This window comes from Lithobates pipiens, unplaced genomic scaffold, assembly GCF_037356315.1.
Source record: "Lithobates pipiens isolate NorthernLeopardFrog02 unplaced genomic scaffold, aLitPip1_a1.2 Scaffold_8, whole genome shotgun sequence".
In the NCBI taxonomy this organism is placed as follows: Eukaryota; Metazoa; Chordata; class Amphibia; order Anura; family Ranidae; genus Lithobates; species Lithobates pipiens.
Genome location: NW_027507903.1, coordinates 248,530,244 through 248,550,277, shown reverse-complemented (window position 1 = coordinate 248,550,277; position 20,034 = coordinate 248,530,244). Strand labels below are relative to the sequence as shown.

Sequence of the window (20,034 nt, the reverse complement as noted above, 5' to 3'; positions counted from 1 at the left end):
ATTTCCTGCCGTTTAAGAGGAAAACTCAGTTGGAAGCTTTACCGCAATTCTATTTGCCTGACCCTAGCCAGCTGTTCTGTGTGTGGGAGCTTGTTCCAGAGTTACTTCTCAATCCAAGTGATGATTAAAGACCACTGTAGCCAAAAAGAGATGTTAATCTGCACCCCATAAATACCTGTGTTTTCTTATGTTCTCTTTTCAGGCACTTGTAGAAAACATTGATCTCGCTCCAACCATTCTAGATATTGCTGGCTATGACCTCAATAAGACCCAGATGGACGGGATGTCTTTCCTCCCAGTCTTGGCAAGTAAAGCCGCAGGCTACAATTTAAGATAATTGCAAAGATGTTACATGTTTTAATATTTTGGAAGAAACCGATTGATTTTAATGGCATCAAGAGGAAATATCAAACTTGTTTTACAGTCTCTATACATTTAGAATTAATAGAATTACTCTATGCTTCTTTTACAGAGAAATCAGAATGATACTTGGAGAACAGATATTTTGATTGAATATCAAGGAGAAGGATCTAATCGTACGGACCCCTCTTGTCCAGCGCTAGGACCCGGTGTCTCCGTATGTATTGTTAATCAAAATATCCTAACAGAGTTTTTTTTTTTTTTTATTATTACAGTTAACTTCATATCACTTCTGTTGAACATAACTGGGTAATACCGATGCCATTTGCCTTATGTAATCAAGTACAATACCACAAAATTGGGCCGTTGTGGTGACTGCTTAAGTCAGCTTGGTCTTGGACAGAGACAGACCATGAATCTATTATTTGTTGTCCATTTTATTCTTGTGTTTTTTTCTTTTTTTTTTCTTACATTTGATATACACTAAGGCCAGCCATAGAAGAGCAATTTTCTTTCCTGCAGCCACAGGTTGCAGGAAAGAAAATTGCTTACTTTCCCCATCAATACATACCATGTGTGCAGGGGAATCCCTCTGAGATGCACAGAAATTTCAGCAGCCGAAACATAAAATATATTTGCATTGTGCCGAAAACGCACTCAATTTTTTCCATGGTTTTGCTACGATTTAACTGTGCTTATGGTGTGTTTTTCATAGGTCATGTGACTCAAACGCATTAATAACATGGGTGCGCTATTAATGCATTCCAGAGCTGCAACTAACGATTAGTTTGTCTGTCGACTAATCTGTCGATTTAATTTTTTTGATTAGTCATCGACTATACGATTGTTATTATTTTTTTATTAATCCTTTGGATAACTTTACAAAAAATAGGTACATAAAAAAAAGGTAAGATAAAAGAATATAACTAGTACATAACTACATACTTGTATATAATATATATGTATGTACTAGTTTTATATTCTTTTATCATATATTTTTTTTTTTTTTTTTTTATGTGCTACTTTTTTGTTAAGATAAAAGAAATATATAATATATCGTTTATTTATTTTTTCTGTTCAGAAGTTTATGAATGTTTATAATTTTGTACAATGCTTTCTTTTTTTAAGGGAAGGGGTGTGGGGGCAGTGTCAGTGTGTGTTTTTTTGTTTTTGAAATTATAAAAAAAAAAAAAAAAAAAAAATGTATTATTTATTGCAATTTTTTTTTATCAGCCCTGTTGGGGGGGGCTATGGTGAGATATCAGGGGTCTTAACAGACCTCTGACATCTCCCATTTGAGACAGGGAAAGGGACTTCGGACAGAGATTCTGCAGTCCTTTTCTCTGCAGCCTCTGCTGCAATGATAATGAATGGAGAGAAGACAGCAGCTTCTCTCCATTCGTTAACTGAGACATTGTAATCACAGGCAGGTACAATGTTTCAGTTATGTGAATGGACAATCAGTGGTCACTGACTGTCCATTCTGAAAACGAAGGAGCCGGGTTTACCGGCTCCTACCTCTGCTCTCCATCCTGAGATACGGAGGGGGAGAAGAGAGGGGGACACGAGAGGTGGGCGGCAGCATGGAGGGGGGACAGATGCACGGAGGGGGAGAACAGAGGGGGCGGCGCCACGGAGGAGAGCGGGAGACACAGAGCAGGATGAGAGAAGCACCGCGCTGAAAGCCACGGTGGGGGTGTGGATATGCAACTCTCACTGTGTGACGCATCAACGCCTTGCACGCACGTCGACGTATTTTTGTAGTTGACATAATCGATTGCGTCATGGCAGCTCTATTGCATTCTAGCTGTGTTTTTTTTTTTTTTTTTTTTTTTTTTTTTTATTGCATTCAAACAGGGAGGTATGTTTTTGGTGCTATTTTAACTGACCAAAAATGCAGCAAGCAGGATTTTTAACACCACAATGGAAGCGCAACGGACCAGTGTGGAGACATCAATAGAATTTAAAGTTATACATTTTTCTTGCGCCAATAATGGGCGACAAATTCATATTTATTTTTAAATTTGTGATACCAATTAAAAAAAAAAAAAATATATATATATATATATATATATATATATATATATATATATTATACGCATATTTTAAAAACTGTAATTTTTGGTTTACGGCCGCGTGCATCCTGCATTTTCAGTGTTGGCACCAAAATTTGACAAAAGATTTGACAGACATCTGTGCGGGTTCATGCACAGATGTCTATTCAAATCATCGCCCAAAAGTAGTACAGGAACTACTTTTGGGATTCAGACGGTGCCATTGCTGACAATAGCTGCCAAATCGGCCCAGTGTGAATGTGGGCTCAACTGTGGGCAAGTTGTGTGTAGCCAATCCAATCGCCAAGTATGTATAAATCAGCTTTTTATTTTTTAGGAATGCTTTCCAGACTGTGTATGTGAAGATGCTTATAATAACACATATGCTTGTGTGAGAACAATTTCAGCAGCTCAAAACTTGCAGTACTGTGAATTTAATGGACCACAGGTAAGTTCAGCTGAACACATGTCTCTGCTTTAAAAATGCACTTGTTATTAAATGGCGCTAAATGTTTCTGATTGTTTTATTTCCTGGTAAAACCTCTGTGTAGCCCACTGAACAAAGTCTCCCTCTACACTACAAGGGCAAGAACTGCACACACACGTCTTGATTTTACTGCATTTGATTGACAGCAGCAGGAGCCCATTGCTGCTGCTCGAGTCCCCGTGTGAGGTGGAAGAGATTGAAGAGATGCAGCTGTGCACAGCGTTGGAGCTCATCTCCCCTCTCTTCCCCTTCACACGGGGAGGGCAAACATGTAAAATGTTTTTTTTACCTTAATGAAAAGAATGTATTAAGGTAAAAACATTTTGGCTTTAGAACAACTTTAAAGTGGATGTGAACCCGAATCATTATTATTATTATTATTATTATTATTATTATTAATAATAATAATAATGATAATAATAATTAATAAAAATATATATATATATATATATATATATATATATATATATATATATATATATATATATATATATATATATATATATATATATATATATATATATATTTATTTATTTATTTATTTATTTTTTTGTCATAATGTAGAGTTTTAACATTTTCTATCATTTTTGAGCCCAGTCTTGCCACAAAGAGTTAATCCAGCTCTGAACAATCCTCTTTTATTGTTCAGTGAGATATCTTGACAAAATTTTTTGTCAAATCCTCCCCCTTGCTGTGAGTGACAGGTGAGTTGCATATCTCATGCACTAGCCTAAGAGACATGCATTATTTTTGAATTCCCTCCCACTCCTTTCTTCTGCTGCTCTGCAAGGATTGGCTCTTCCCCACCTCAGCATGATTTGGCATGCTGAAGTCATGTGGGGGCTTTTTGTGGATTTTGACTGGATGTTAGTGATCATAGCAGAAATTAAGTGTAAGAAATGCACAGGAGAAAATGCATGTTGATAAGTTGAGTGTAGAGGTGGGCGGGTAGTTTAAGGACATCACGACTCCACCCACTGAGCCCTGAAAAACAGACCCACCCACAAAATCTGAAGTTTTTCGGGTCTCGTAGCAGACAGAGGGGAGACATTTGACAGATAAATATATATGCAGGAGGCATGTATATCCTTCTAGATAACCAATATTGCAGTAGTTTAGAAAGGATGAGAGTGGGTTTACATCCACTTTAAGGCTGAACACCAGACTGATATAACAGATGCACATTTTTGCAGCTCTCCTTATTAAATGTATTTGAATACAAACCAAGTACCTTCATTTGACCTGTCATCAGCCTGTTGCTATCCCCCTGTAAGACCTGGTTCACACTGGTGTGACTTTGAATGCGACTTGCCGCACACCGCTCCATGACAACTGAAATGACATTATGTTCAACAGTGGCTGTTCCAATCTGTGTGACTCAAGAAGCTACAACGTTGAAGATTCTTGCATTAATTTGTTGCGATTCTTGTGCAATTTCAACCCCTTGGACTTCTATGTTCAAAGAAGTCAAATTAGATAAGCCATTCCTATTACTCTGATATGACAAGTGTTTTTGTTTTAACCCTCGCCTCTCCTCCCTGGTCAACCTTGCTGCCTAAAAACTCTCCCAAGCACATTCCATTCACATCTGAGCGTAGCGCACATGTGTTTTTGCATGCGTTTTTGTGTTTTTTAACATGTAAACACATGTCATGCATGAATGGGCAGCCACACGCATGACAAATGCTCCAACAGTAGCTCAAACACCTGTTTGGTCATGGAGCGGCACGCGGTTTTTCAGGGCACGTTTTGGGAAGATTGGAGTGCATTTTGCGCAGCAAAACGCACATCCACTGACCATGATTGGAGTGTCAATAACAATTAGGCTGAATTCAATCTGCACGTTTCCGAACATGTGGCTACCTATACAGAAAATGCGCTCTTTGCCGCAAGTTTTGGAAACGTGCTGCAAACGCGCATCACCATTATGATTATGCAAGCTCGCTGCATGTTTGCAGCTCGTTTCCAGAACACGCAGTGAAGTATGCATTTTCTGCACGGGTTGCTGTGCTTTCAAAAATGAGCAGAAGTGAATTATTGCGACACAATTGCAATATGTGTTTGCAGCACGTTTCCAAACACATGGCAATGCATGCATTTTCTGTGAAGGTTGCTGCGTATTCATAAATGTGCAGATGCTAATGACACTCCATGGTTAGCATGACATTATAGCAACGCAAGTGTGATGCGCGTTTCTGAAACCAGTTTCACGTTTGTGTGAGTAGTTGCACATTCGAAAATGAGCAGATGTAAATGCATTGCAAAGCAACTACGCATTTCCGAAATGTCATGTGTAGGGCAGCCCATGTATGACACATGTTTATACGTGAACAACGCTTGGGTGTGAATGGAATGTGCTTGGGAGGAGAGTTTTTAAGCAGTAAGGACAACCTGGGAGAAGTGAGGGTGACAAAAAAGCCCACACTGCTCTTATCAATTCTCCTTATCTAGTTGCAAAACATCTAGGTGACATTAACCTCTTCAGCCCCGGACCAATTGTCAGCCTAAGGACCAGAGGTCTTTTTACAATTTCGCACTGCTTTAACTGGTAATTGCGCGGTCATGCAATGTTGTACCTAAACAAAATTTGCGTCCTTTTCTTCCCACAAATAGAGCTTTCTTTTGATGGTGTTTGATTGCCTCCGCGATATTTATTTTTTACAATATAAAAGAAAAAAGACTGAAAATTAAAAAAAAAAAAAGAGATTTTCTACTTTTTGTTATAAGAAAAATCAAATAAACTAAATTTTAGTCATACATTTAGGACAAAATGTATTCAGCCACATGTCTTTAGTAAAAAAAAAGTCAATAAGCGTATATTTATTGGTTTGCGCAAAAGTTATAGCGTCTACAAACTAGAGTACATTTTCTGGAGTTTACATTTATGACTGCCTATCTCATTTCTTGAGGTGCTAAAATGGCAGGGCAGTACAACCCCCCCCCCCCCCCCCCAAATGACCCAATTTTGGAAAGTAGACACCGCAAGGAAATTGCTGAGGGGCATGTTGAGCCCATTGAATATTTTTTTTTTTTTTTTTGTCCCAAGTGATTAAATGACACCAAAAAATAAAAATAAAAAAAAGTTTACAAAAAGTTGTCACTAAATGATATATTGCTCACACATGCCATAGTTATATGTGGAACCCCAAAATATATTCTGCTGCTTCTCCTGAGAACGGGGATACCACATATGTGGGACTTTTTGGGAGTCTAGCGGCGTTCGGCACCCGAAAACCAATCACTGCCTTCAGGGTTTCTAAGGGTGCAAATTTTTGATTTCACTCCTCACTACCTATCACAGTTTCGAAGGCCATAAAATGCCACAATAACACAAAACCCCCCCAAATGACCCCATTTTGGAAAGTAGACACCCCAAGCTATTTACTGAGAGGCATGTTGAGTCCATGAAATATTTTATATTTTGCCACAAGTTGTGGGAATATTACAAACGTTTTTTTTGTTTTTTTTTGCACAAAGTTGTCACTAAATGATATTGCTCACACATGCTATGGGCATAAGTGAAATTGCACCCCAAAATAAATTCTGCTGCTTCTCCCGAGTACGGAGATACCACATGTGGGGCACTTTTTGGGAGCCTAGCCACATACGGGACCCCGAAAACCAAGCACTGCCTTCATGATTTAAATATAAAACGCTACCAAAAAAAACTGTTGGCGATCGCAGGGATCAGGCCTGACTCTGCGAACGCTGCAGTTATGCATTTAGTGTATGGTAAGTGACAGTGATCGATCGATACTGCACTTGGGTGTGCTGGGCGCAGGGGCAAAACGCAGGTGCCAGCAGGTATCTAGGCTGATCCCGCTAACAATGCGTTTTTTGGAACCCTAAACTGCTGGGGACGCTAGTATAGATCTGATCAGATATTGATCTGTTCAGATACTATACCACTATGGGAGGTGTATGCTTTGCGCGTGGGTGTTAGTGGTACTGGCACTAACCTAGCGCTGCCTGGGGCGACGCAGACCCTATATGACCCTAAAACCTAATTGATATCACCCGCCGGGTGATCAGGGGGTTAAACCTTTATTGGGTAATAAATGGCGGGTGCCCTGATGCTATAAAAAGCAAACTAACCAGAGTCACCCGTAACACTTATACGGTGATCACTGGTGAAAGGGGATAACTAGGGGCAATTAGGGGGTTAAAATCTTTATTGGGTAGTATATGGGGGTTCCTGACGCTATATAAAAACCTGACGGGGAACCTAAATAACTAACTGGCTAACCGACGTCACCAGTGACACTTATACGGTGATTGCTGGTGAAAGGGTTAACTCTAGGGGCAATCGGGGGGGGGGGGGGGAGGGCTTAAAATCGTTATTAGGTAGTATATGGGGGTACCTAACGCTATAAAAACCTGGCAGTGAACATAAAAAATAACTAGCGGCACCAGTGACACTAATACAGCCATCAGAAAAACGATCGCTTAGTGACACTGGCAAAAGGGGGTGAAAGGGTTACCTGGGGGCAATCGGGGGGTTAAAACCTTTATTAGGTAGTATATGGGGGTCCCGGACGCTATATAAAAACCTGACGGGGAACCTAAATAACTAAAATAACTAACTGGCTAACCAGCATCACCAGTGACACTTATACGGTGATCGCTGGTGAAAGGGTTAACCCTAGGGGCAATCAGGGGGTTAAAACCTTTATTGGGTAGTATATGGGGGTACCTAACGCTATAAAAACCTGGCGGTGAACCTAAAAAAATAACTAGCTACCTAGCGGCACCAGTGACACTAATGCAGCGATCAGGAAAACGATCGCTTAGTGACACTGCCCCTAGAGTTGACCCTTTCACCCCCTTTTGCCAATCAGGGGGTTAAACCTTTATTGGGGTAGGGGGCTACCCTGGACCTAACACTAACTGCCCTGACACTTTTTTACTGTCACAACTGACACTAAATGCAGTGATCAGTAAATAAATGATCACTGCAATCAGTGACACTGTGACTGGGAGGGGGCTGGAGGGGTGATTTGTGTGCCTATGTGTACCTACATGTCAGTGTAGTGATTGGTGCACTTACTATGTGTTCTCCTCGCAGTCCGGTCAAAAAGACCGCCCAAGGAGAATATCACTTCCTCCCTGCCTGTGTTTACACTACAGACGGGGGAAGCTTCTCATTCGCCAGGAGCGATCGAGAGGGGATGGCCAGAAACCAACGGCCATCCCCTCATCCCGAATCTCTCCTGAAGCGAAATGGACTGCCGCAGCCAGCGGGAGGGGGTCCGATCGGACCCCCCACCCACTGGAAGGCAAGCACGTACATGTACGTGATTGTGCCTGTCGGTGCCATTGTGCCGACGTACATTGACATGCGGCGGTCCTTAAGTGGTTAAACTGGCCGCTCTGTTTGTAGCTTCTGACAGGCTGCGCAAGGAGCCCTGTATCTCCGGAAACCATAGATGATAGAAGACCCATATTTTAACCAGTGCTGGAGTGGGTCTTTAGCTACCTACCCCCAAATATGGGGTCTCTGACTCCTGATCGCCGAGCTACAATCCTCAAAGTCGATCTTTTTTATTTTTTTTATTTATTTTTTTGGGCAAATGGGCCTATCTTGAGAAAGGGGCCTGGAGCTGCAGCTCCAATAGCCCCTATGTTAATCCGGCCCTGACTACAGGTGAGCGGCCGCTGTAGGCAAAGCAACCTACCTGTATATCACTGCCTATTTGTGGGTATAGGCAAGTGGCTGTGTGCCCCCTGCCCTGCTTCTGCAATGATTGTACACAGTTTGAGCCTATCAGCAAGTCTTGGCCAATAATTCAAGACCGGGACCTGCTGATCGGCTATGTGTGATCACAGCCCAGAGCTCTGTCCAAAGAGAGCATTCTGTCAGTTTCTCATCCACGCATTTATATATATATCCATGTCAAATGCATCATCTCTTTATTTTTTAGTAATGTTTCTTTTTCATAAATTTTTTTATTTTTTCAAAAAAAAATTCTTTATTATACTGATATGTACGTTTTTGGATTTAGCTGGTTATGCACATGTATTCACCATATGTGTTTTTGTTCTTCCTTGGCGCATATTGAATGTAATAGGAAAAATGAGATCATGGGTTAATCAGGATAACATACATGCCTACATGTTTTTCTTATTTGTTAATTATCTTGATTGGTATTGAATGATTGATCCTATATGAGACAGAAGTGTATAAATACGCTTGTAAAGATCATCATTATTGTATATGTCCTGCTCTGAAGGACTGAGGCCGTTATCTGTATAGCCCAAAACCGTGTAGTGTGTGTGTAGTGTGTGTGTGTGTGTGTGTGTGTGTGTATATATATATATATATATATATATATATATAGATATAGATATAGATATAGATATAGATATAGATATGTCCCTGCAGTTGACATTGAATGGAATTTGCAATTTGGGAATAAATTTTAAGTGCAGCAATCCCATCTGATTTTTAACGTTATCCCAGTAGTCTGTAGAATGTGTAGCTGTGCAATTTAAGCATTTCTAATAATTGTTTCAAAGGAGTACTTGTATTTTACGTTTTTTTTTTTTTTTTTTTTTTCCCTACTGAAATACAGCTATTTGTGGAGGTCTACAACCTGACGGCAGATCCACACCAGTTGACAAACATTGGTAAAACGATCGAACAACAGATCCTTGAGAAGATGAACCACCGTCTAATGATACTGCAGTCCTGTAGCGGAGCTTCATGCCGAACTCCTGGAGTCTTTGATCCTAGGTAATAACATGTCAGTTCTGAGCTATGATCCCCTGCTTCTGTAGCGTGTAACTGTTTTGACGTAATGGAAATGTCTTGTATTCAGCAGGGATGTCAGCAGGAAATGTTTTGTATTCAGAAAGGAGCGATTCCTTTCTTTTTACACAACAAAAACTGTTCAGTAAAAGCACTTGCTGGGCTCTTCAGTTATCTCATTACCCAGGGTGCTTTAAAAGCCATTTTATTTGTACAGCACAACCTTTTATTGCGTATTTCCAAAACTGCAGTGTGTTTTTTATAATTTAAACACAAGTGTTAGCAAGCGGTAGGCTATAGCAAGTAACTGCATTATGGTAGCATTTGCAGCTGCTGATATGATTGGCAGGTCTATTTTGTGTGATTAAAGTATAAATAATAGCTGGTGCTAGTTTGTGTGATTAGTTCTACTCCAGGATCTTTCTCATTTGGTATTACTGGATCCCTCTCCCCCATGCTCATTAAAGAGCTGTGATTTTTTTTTTTTTTTTTAAATGTCTTGCTGTTTAACTATGGGATGTTATCTCATTCTGGGACAACGTCATGTGCCCCAGTTTCACCACGCTTGTGCCCATGGGAGAGTGTGGCGATCATGGACGCACTGTGTCCCTGGGACATGGCACAAACCCGATCTCAGTAAAGAGCCAATGACTAAAAAGAGGGGAAAGGGGATTGGCACTTTGAATGGAGCACGTCGGTATAAAGAATTCAATTTATATTAAAAAAACTGAACATACAAACGCATAATCTTGGATGGGTGTATATCCAATACAATTCAAATAACTGGTACAATTCATAAAAATGTGTATCTATACATACAATATAGATGGTTTACCACATGGTTATAAACAATTAATATAAAAAAAATTGTACACACTGACAGATATCAATTGAATCATAGGGACATGGCATATAATAGCTCTATGCATTTTGTGGATTGATTCACTCTTCAGGAGCATGCACGTGAATTCAATAAAAAGTATATACAATAGGAGTTGCTGTATGGTCTGTTCCTAACCAAGGAAAAAAGAAAAATTATTAAAAAGATAATAAAATAAAACCCAAGTATAAAAACCCACTCTCTACCGTACTTACAAGGTTGACTATATAATAGTGTGGCACTGTAGATTGGGGACCCCCAAAGGGGGGGGGGGGGCGGCGGCGCGGCGCATCTCCACCGGGAGCTGAGGTGGAGTGAGTGGGCTGCTATCCAGCAAGAAAACCATCCAGGGGAGACAGATTTCAAGAAATTGAAGGCCATAAGTGCTGAGACCATCAATATATAATTCTTTATATTATTATAACAGGTGCAAGGTGTCCTGTGCTCAGTAAAGAACAGGGGGATTGAATTACTGGAAGGTGTTGGTGGTAGCCAAGGTGTAAGAAGTGAAAAGTGATAAGGATATAAATGCATTACCAAGAAAAGTTGAATAAAACAATCTAGCAGTGCAACTGGAGCTGAATTCTAATTGCCAATTAAACAGTGATCAGTTCATATGGTCCAGGGATCCAAGGGGATTCATGTAGTGAACCAAAGTGAGCTACACCACACCAGAGTGAATCTGATGTCCCTGGGTGAAGCCTAGGCATGCACTGCAGGAGGGAGGCGTCCTTGGCTGGTTCGGGAACCACCCAGCATCGGTGCCAGTACACTCCTCCATCTAGCCACCAGATGAAGCCAATGACTTGGCTCTTTACCCATGTGATCAGCTGGCTCCAATAATAGCTGATCACATGTAAACAAGGAAATGTCGGTTATCGGTTCTCTTCGCCTCACACTGGCAGAGTTAATGAACAGAACATTTTTTAAATCAATATTATGCACGACAATCCTGTTTGGCTTCAAACCAGCATCCCTTCTTCTAGGTAAACTTGCACACAGTTTTTGAAGGAACTCAACAGGTAGGTGGTTCAAAACGTTTGAGAACTAACCACAGATATTCTGTGGATGGAGACTGCCTGAAATCCTTCTCTCTTTATGTAATCCCAGACAAACTCAGTGATGTTGAGATCAGGGGCAAACCATCACTCCTTGTTCTTCTTTATGCTGAAGATGCATTGGCTGTATATGTTGGGTCATTGTCCTGCTGCGGGATATATTTGGGGCCAATCGCACGCCTCCCTGATGTTATGATATTCTGAATAAGTAACTGTATTTCTTTCTTTCTGAGGCAGCCTACATCTACAGAAGATCTGTGGTTAGTTCTCCAACAAGCTTGGAACAACCTACCTGCCGAGTTTCTTCAAAAACTTTGCAAGTGTTCCTGGCAGAAATTGTATTGTTTTGAAGGCAAAGGGTGGTCACACCAAATTAATTTGGATTTTTCTTCTGTTTTGCTTTCCATGTTAATTGATAAATGGACACTTCTATTTCTGAAAGCATTCTTTAAAGCGGAGGTCCACCCTAAAGTGGAGCTTCCACTCATTGGAACCCCCCCCCCCCCCCCCTCTGGCGCCACAATTGGCACCTTTCAGGGGGGAGGGGGTGCAGGTACCTGTACAGTACAGGTATCTGCACCCACTTCCGGTATAGATATCTGCAGAATATACGCCCCTTTCCGAAGGTCCCCCGCTGTCTACTGGGAAACACACGGATCCCAGAGACAGCGGGGACCATCCTTATTGCGCAGCGCGACTCGCGCATGCGCAGTAGGGAACCGGGAAATGAAGCCGCAAGGCTCCACTTCCTAATTCCCATAGCCAAGATGGCAGCGGCAGCACCCGAGAGACGATCGAGAGATCGGCTTTGGGTGCCTACATTGCGGGCGCGCTGGGCAGGTAAGTGTCATTATTTTAAAAGTCAGCAGCTGCAGTATTTGTAGCTGCTGGCTTTAGAAAAAAAAACAAAAAAAACGGCGGACTCCCACTTTAAATTGCAGCATTTGACACCTGCCTTAAATTTTTGCACAGTACTGTATGCTGGTGTTACACTGCACATCCACACAGAGAAATGAGCGCTACATTTTCCATGTTTCAGTGTGAAATGCAGGATGTGGTGGGTGGGTGTTCAGGTGGACATGACTCCTGATTACATGTACATACCAACATAGCCATCCACGCTCTGCATAGCTGTCACTCTATGGATGTGGACAGGTCACAACCAGGTGATGTTCCAATCATGCTAGCCCACAGAAGGAAGCCTTAAGCCATCTTGCCTGTGTCTCCTTCTGCAAACTTCAACTAGGAGGAAAGGTGACTAGGAGCCATTTTGCACAAACGAGGATACTACATGCAAAGAGGGCATAAGGGAAATGTTTGTGGGATTAAAAGGACTACAAAAATGGAAGTAAACCATATCAATCCAGAGCACTTTAGCCCATTTCCTTCCCAGGCCAATTTTCATCTTTCAGTGCTCTTGCCCTTTCAATAAGAATTCCGCAGTCATGCAACACTGCACCCAAATTACATTTTTATCATTTTGTTCACACAGATGTACGCAGATGATTATTGGGACATATGATTTTACTGTTACATATATGGGGGACAGGTGTTTTTACTGTGTGGGAACATTATGATTCTACATTGTGTGGGGACACTGGGCCGGTGATCGGTGTGAAAAAAGCTGTAAAAAAACAGCTCATACTCACTGATCACCGGCTGGCTTCAGCGATCCCCTCTCCTCTCCTCACTGACAACTTCTGTGTGAGGAGAGCCAATCGCCTAGCAACCAGCACTATTTATTTAATCGCATGACGGCTCTGATTGGATACAGCCGTCATATGATCAGGAGGGCCAATCATAGAGCCCTCCTGGCGATGAGATTCGCCATGTCCGGGTGATATGAGCGCATCGCAATCCCCCTCCTGAGGGACGTTCCTGAACATTCACTCAGGAGGAATTTTGTCCAGAGAAATGTGGAAGTTACCATTGCTGTCAATATTCTAACGGTTGATTACCTAGGCATTTATCACGCTAAATTTCCTGGCTTCAGTACTGTAAAGCAAAATTATGGTAATTTCCAAAAGGCTTCCCATGTCCTTCTCGCACCTGCCCCCCCTGCACATTTTTATTTTTTTATTATTTTTACATCGTTAAACATTCAAATATTAGACAAAACTATTTGACATGATCAACATAAGTAGAGCATCAATAACCTGATATGGCAAGTGCCGATAAACCCCCAACCCCAGTACAGTAATGTCCCCCCAGATATCCCAGGAAAATAACTTTAATTGGAAACGCAGTATATTCAACACCAGGGTCATAAGGTACAATAAATGGGAATAACTGGCAGTAGAGCCCAGAGTTGAGGTCGAACTTTGCCTACCATCACCGCATGTTGCTCCTAATGGAGCAGTAATCAGAAAATTTAAAACGGAAGGGCGAAGAGCAAAAATAACCACAGCCCCAAATCCCCATCTTCTTCCTTCCAAAGAGGAAAAAGGGAGGGGTATTAAGAAAAAGGAGGTGGCTATCCCCTTCACCCAATACCTACTTTTTTTATTTTTATTTTTCTTCCTAGTAGTTTGCCAGGTGAAGCCAGACCAAGGTTTGGCCCACCCCATGAGGGTGTGGCAATGTGACAGCTGAGGCTTACAGGAAATTGGTTGAATGATGCTGCCTGTTTACCCGGAAGAGAATGAAAATAAGGTGAACATTGCAGCAAGAGCAGCATTTAAAAAAAGACAGTTTAGTCACTGACCTGGAATAAACATGCAGCATGTGAAATCACAACTTTGCATATTTGTTCGATTGAGTCCCCTCTTCCACCTACAATCATCTTTTCCTAAACCTTTGAGATACTTTATCCCAACCACTGGTTAAAAACTATTTTAGCGGGGCCTGTGCTTTGCAATCAGATTCTTTCCGGTTGGGTATTGCAAAGCGTGTATGTGGGCCTGACCAAGAGCTATATCTTGCTGGAACGGGGACAGATACGTACATGACTAGGTGGTGGACAAGCTTTCATACGTGTAGTAGTTTACACTTCAAGCCCTAGACGTTTTATCTCTTTATTACAGGTTTTGTTTTTAACTTCTTCTGATGAAATATTTCTTTTCCAGGTATCAGTTTGACCCAGGAATGATGTTTAGGAATCGAGATCAGCAAGGCCACCTCTTATCCCAGAAGTCTTTGCTTTAGAATATTTCATCTCCTAACTTATCTCCGGTGAAGAAATTGAGCTGCTCTCTGCCAGCCTTGAAGGCTTCAATGATTTGGCTTATCTGTGTCATTTTTTTGTGCAGGACCTAATCAAACGCCAGCTGGCTATGTGAAATCTGTGGCTATGTCAGTGAATTCCTAAGACTCTATGTCCTCACAGTTGGGCTTCATTCTCACTGCTGTGATTGGTTGGTTAGAGATATTAGAGACAGTTATAATCTTCTAGATAAAGGGAACCTTTGCCACTTTATTCTGATCATAGCCAGTCCCCAAAACATTGAAGCTCTCTTTTTGATAATTAACTAATTATCAATGCTAAACTCTATTGCTGTACTAATATGTCTCAAGTAAATTATTTTTTTAATGAGATGAGACTATTTTTGTTAGGAAAAAAATACTGTAATTTTGCAGTTGTTTAAAACCACTAAGACCTTGTTAGTTCCCAATAGCCAGAATTGGTTCTAAAGTTGCTGAACTGTTTGGCAGTTTTGTTAAGAATCTTCATGTATCTAAGATGAGCAAATTGGGAACATCCATCTAATTTATAGAACACATCCCTTTTCCCAAAGAAAGAAAAGTCTCTGAATTGTCATGGACAGAAATCTAGCCCTGATCAGAAATTGATAATGACTGGTTTAAAAAAAAAAAAAAAAAAAAAAAAACGTAACCTCGGGCTTCAAGTTTGATGACTGAGGCTTTAAAAGTGGTACAGTCCAAATAAACTGGATTCTAGATTAAAGTGTTCTATAGTGTGATAATAAAATGATAATGCAGACTTTGGCCATTTGCCTGTGTGTGATGGTGCTTCTGAATAATCGGTTTGGAGACTAACCTATTTTATTTTCAGCATAAAACCCATTTTTGTATTGTGTATGCATTTTTCTATACAAGCTAATGCAAAGATGACGAGACTTAACTTTTTTTTTTTTTTTAAACCCTTAAAGCCAGTACTTTTCTAAAGCCATCCCATAATTATTACATAACACTTAAGGTTTGTGTGCCATGTGCTTCATATGTATGTTCTTGACAGTGTCCCCACCATCCTAATCTTTGAACTTTGTAAATTGAAGATATATTTATCACGATTCATTGTTCTTTTTTGGTACCAGCCTATAATTTGAGTAAGGGAATATAGGTTTCATTTTATAGGAGAGTTCATTCAACTTCCAATTTCTCAGTGTACTCAAAATCCAAAACTGAGGTATAGTGTGTGTCATTTCTACTTTTCCCATAGCCATAACCAATGTTCATGAATGCCCCATTATGCCTTGCACAAATTTGCCCACCAAATGATCCTTTCAGAACCTCACAGTAAGTGTTCTGTCTTTGGTCTTGCCTCTATATGTACATATTTTATTGTTCAGCTTGCCCTATGGGTTTTTTTTTTTTATAACTGAAAATGTATAAGCAACCTGGCTGTCCCAAATGTTGAACTTCAGAACAGCTAAAACTTTCTGAAGGACACAGGATTTTTATTGCAGTTAGCCAGCTTCATCTCCCCTGGTTACGTGGCTTGGAGATGACACAGTCACCCAGCCAACTGATAACTGTCTACCACTAAACACATTTTGTGACTTTGTACCTTTCCTCCTTCATATCATATCATTTTTTTTTTTTTTTTTTTTTTAAGCATGATTTGTGTGTGTGTGATTTATTAGAAGTGTTTATCACCATCAGAAAAACAGTGACAATGCATTACATTTTTATGTTTTTGCTTCCCATACTGCTTACTGCAGCAAATTGGGAAAATTAATTGCGTTATAGGTAGAAAAGAAATTGGCTATTTTACTAGATTTTAAAGCCGCGTGGTGGTGGTTTGATCATATATGGCGTCTGATTAAGTTCTAATAAATTAGTGATTCTATTTGAATGCATAGCCCAGTTTCATTGCTGAACGATCCTCTTTTACTCCCTCTGAGATTATAGCCAGGGATCTGATGGGACCAGAGAACCCTCAGCCATGACATGATCCTTTCAAAATTGTCCAAATTATATTTAAAAGTTGATGCCTTCAATCCTGAGGTGGGAACCAGTCTGTGGACCACTGTTCAGAATGTTTCAGCTCTGCTTTAATTTTATGTGAACTTGAAGGTCCGGTTCACGCAGCACAACTGCCTCAGGCGACCTGGACACGACTGCTGCGGCGACTTGCAAAATGACTTCTGTATAGAAGTCAATGCAAGTCGCCTCCAAAGTCATACAGAAACCTTCTAAGTCAGAGCGACTTGTGTCGCTCCGATTAGAACAGTTCCATTGTACAGAACGGGACGCTACTTGTCAGACAGCTAAGTCACCTGACAAGTTGTCCCAGTGTGAACTGACCCGAAAGAAAAATGTTTTTATTTAAACTAATACAGAATTGCTTGGCTGAGTTTTTTTTTTTTTTTTTGCTTTGATTAGGCAGTTAAAGCAAAGTTTTAGTTCATATCGACCCCACCATCATGATTTCTCTAACTGCAATCCAAGCAAGCATGGGCCATGCTAAACAATAAAGGGATGACCTCACGGGCTGCCTATAATTCAGAAGTGAATGGGTTGCCAGGGACCTATTTTACCTTCACATTCAGAAGGTTCACAAAACTATAAGGCGGTGCCTGACCAGTAGGGATAAATGGCCATCTGCAAAAACAAAGCAACCATCACTTTGCACTGGTAAACGTATAGCTGCTACATTAAGATTTCGGGCTTAGTTCTTAATTTTTTGATTTTATTATGATTTGTGTTTATTATATTTATCTACAGATAATTGTAATTTTGCTTTTTGCCTTGTGAAACTGTTATCCTTTATAGAAGTGCCCTTTAACTGATCCTTTTCACTGCTGCACTTTACAATAAAATGTTGAATCTCTATGCATTCTGTTTTCTTTCCTTGTTTATCAGAGAAGGATTTAAAAGCTCTTTACTCTTAGCAGCTCAGACTGCTTTGATACAGTCTATAGTGAATCTCTTTTGCTTAATCGAACTCGTGTATTAAAAAAAAAAAAGTTGCGCCTCCCTACATGTGAATGAAAAAAACATCAAAAGAACAAAAATATTGCATATAAAGTGCATACACCTAAAAAGCACCTAAAGAATAGTCCAGCCCTTCCCAATGAGTGAAAAAAGTCTCTGCTGATGTGCAACAAATAAACGTTTTTGTGACAAAAGATCATCCAGTGACAGTCAATATCTTCCAAAAAAATTTTTTTACTAAATGGTGTGACACCGCAGTGCTCTAGTGATTCCCACCACCGTTTCTGCTATGCGCTCACCTCCCAAGTTGGACCTACTAATGGCAAGGTCTAAACATGCCTTCCCCCTTTGGCAGGGGGTGCCTTAGCAGTGCTGCTCCAATTTGGGATACTCCTTACACACGTCTTTCCTCCTCCCTTGAATGCTCACATATAGGGAGTGTATGGCCCTTTAAATTTCTGTGCATCCATCCTATATTAGGCTCAAATGACAGAGGGGATCCCCATAGTGTAAAAGGTTTAAACCAGGGGTTGACAAATTTGCTTGGAATCTAGGAGCTAAAAAAGTTAGGAGCCAGGTCCGTGACGGCGATCTGGACCTGTCCCTGGCCTGACATGGAGACGAGTGAGGGGAAGAAGCCCCCAGCCCCCCACCTGTCTCCAAGTCATTGCCCATAGCTCTTAGAGGGACATTTTATTTATATTTTTTTCAAATGACAAATTTTTTTGTGTAAATATGAGATGTGAGGTCTCTCTGACCCCAGATCTCATATACAAGAGGACCTGTCATGCTTTTTTCTATTACAAGGGATTTTTACATTCCTTGTAATGGGAATAAAAGTGACATAAATTTTTTAAAAGAACAGTGAAAAAAATAAAAATAAAAGTTAAAATAATAATAAAAAAAAAAATATTTTAAACACGCCCTGTCCCGCCAAGCTTGCGTGCAGAAGCGAACGCATATATGAAAGCGGTGTTCAAACCACACATGTGAGGTATCGCTGCGATCGGTAGAGTGAGAGCAATAATTCTAGCCCCAGACCTCCTCTGTAACTTAAAAAGTGCAACCTGTAGAATTTTTTAAACGTCGCCTATGGAGATTTTAAAGGGTAAAAGTTTGTCGCCATTCCATGAGCGGGCGCAATTTTGAAGCATGACATGTTGGGTATCGATTTACTCGACGTAACATTATCTTTCACAATATAAAAAAAAATTGGGCTAACTTTACTGTTGTCTTATTTTTTTATTTTTTTTATTAAATACATTTTCCCCAAAAAAGTGCGCTTGTAAGTCCGCTGTGCAAATACGGCGTGACAGACAGTATTGCAACGACCAGCATTTTATTCTCTAGGGTGTTAGAATAAAATATATACATATATAATGTTTAGGGGTTCTGAGTAAAGGGAAGGAAGATAGGCTGGCAGGCAGGGGAATTAGCATTGCATCCATTAGCATTGCTGGTTGTAATTCCAACGGCCACCACAAGAGGGCGCCAGATTCCAGAAGGAACCATAGGATCGTAGAAGGCCTCAAAGCCGGGGCTCAATTACCGGCCGCCGGCGGCGCGGCCCGACTCGATCGCGCCGAGGGGGTCCGCGTAGACAGCATACCCCCAGGCACCAGGTCGCTAATTCTAGTCGCAAATGCGACCTGGCGCCCGGGTTTTGTCGAACCCTGGTTTAAACAGCAAATTTTTATTAAAATAATTACACTTACAGATTTGTTAAGTATTCAATTCTGTGTTAAAAACTGTGGGGCTGCGGCTCCGGCTTCACTTCTGGTTTTCGGCAGTCAAACTGGCTTCACTCAATGCGTGTTGTCACATGACTTTTTTTTCACTCATTGGGAATTATTGTATGCTTCTTTGGGCTTTTTTATGTTTATAAAATTATATGAATTTGACACTGTATGCTCTTTGTATGTGATATCAGTGTTGTTGTTTTTTTTTTTTTTTTTTTTTTTTTTTTTTTCCGAGGTTTTATCATTCACACATGTAGGGAGGCACAACAGTTTTCATGGAAATTGTTTCTGTTGTCTTAACTTTCAATTTTCATACACATTGCTTTCCTGGAGGTTGCACTTTACTGATGGTACTTTTACCACCTGAACATAGAATATGCATAAATATACATTCCAAGATAATGGGAAAACGTCCCCCTGCATGGTACGGTAAAAAGGACAGTGATTCTAGAGCTCCTGGATCACTTTTACTGTTTGGAGCTGACTGAAAAAAAGGTACATAGTTCATAGTTGCAGTTAACCCCTTAAGCTCAGGTTGCATATAAATGGCCTAAGGACAGCAAGTGGTTAAACTTATTTATATACAAAATG

At 40.5% G+C, this 20,034-nt stretch overlaps 1 protein-coding gene across 1 annotated transcript in view; it reads left to right on the top strand.

Moving 5' to 3' along the window:
- The window catches only part of GNS (glucosamine (N-acetyl)-6-sulfatase), a 46,898-nt gene extending 29,296 nt beyond the window's left edge, over window positions 1-17,602 (top strand). The window contains exons 10-14 of the mRNA XM_077469772.1: window positions 203-304; window positions 473-577; window positions 2,752-2,862; window positions 9,474-9,634; window positions 14,653-17,602. Coding sequence (XP_077325898.1) covers window positions 203-304; window positions 473-577; window positions 2,752-2,862; window positions 9,474-9,634; window positions 14,653-14,731 — 558 coding nt within the window. The 3' untranslated portion in view covers window positions 14,732-17,602. The remainder of the gene's footprint in view (window positions 1-202; window positions 305-472; window positions 578-2,751; window positions 2,863-9,473; window positions 9,635-14,652) is intronic.
- The last annotated feature ends 2,432 nt before the right edge of the window (window positions 17,603-20,034 follow it).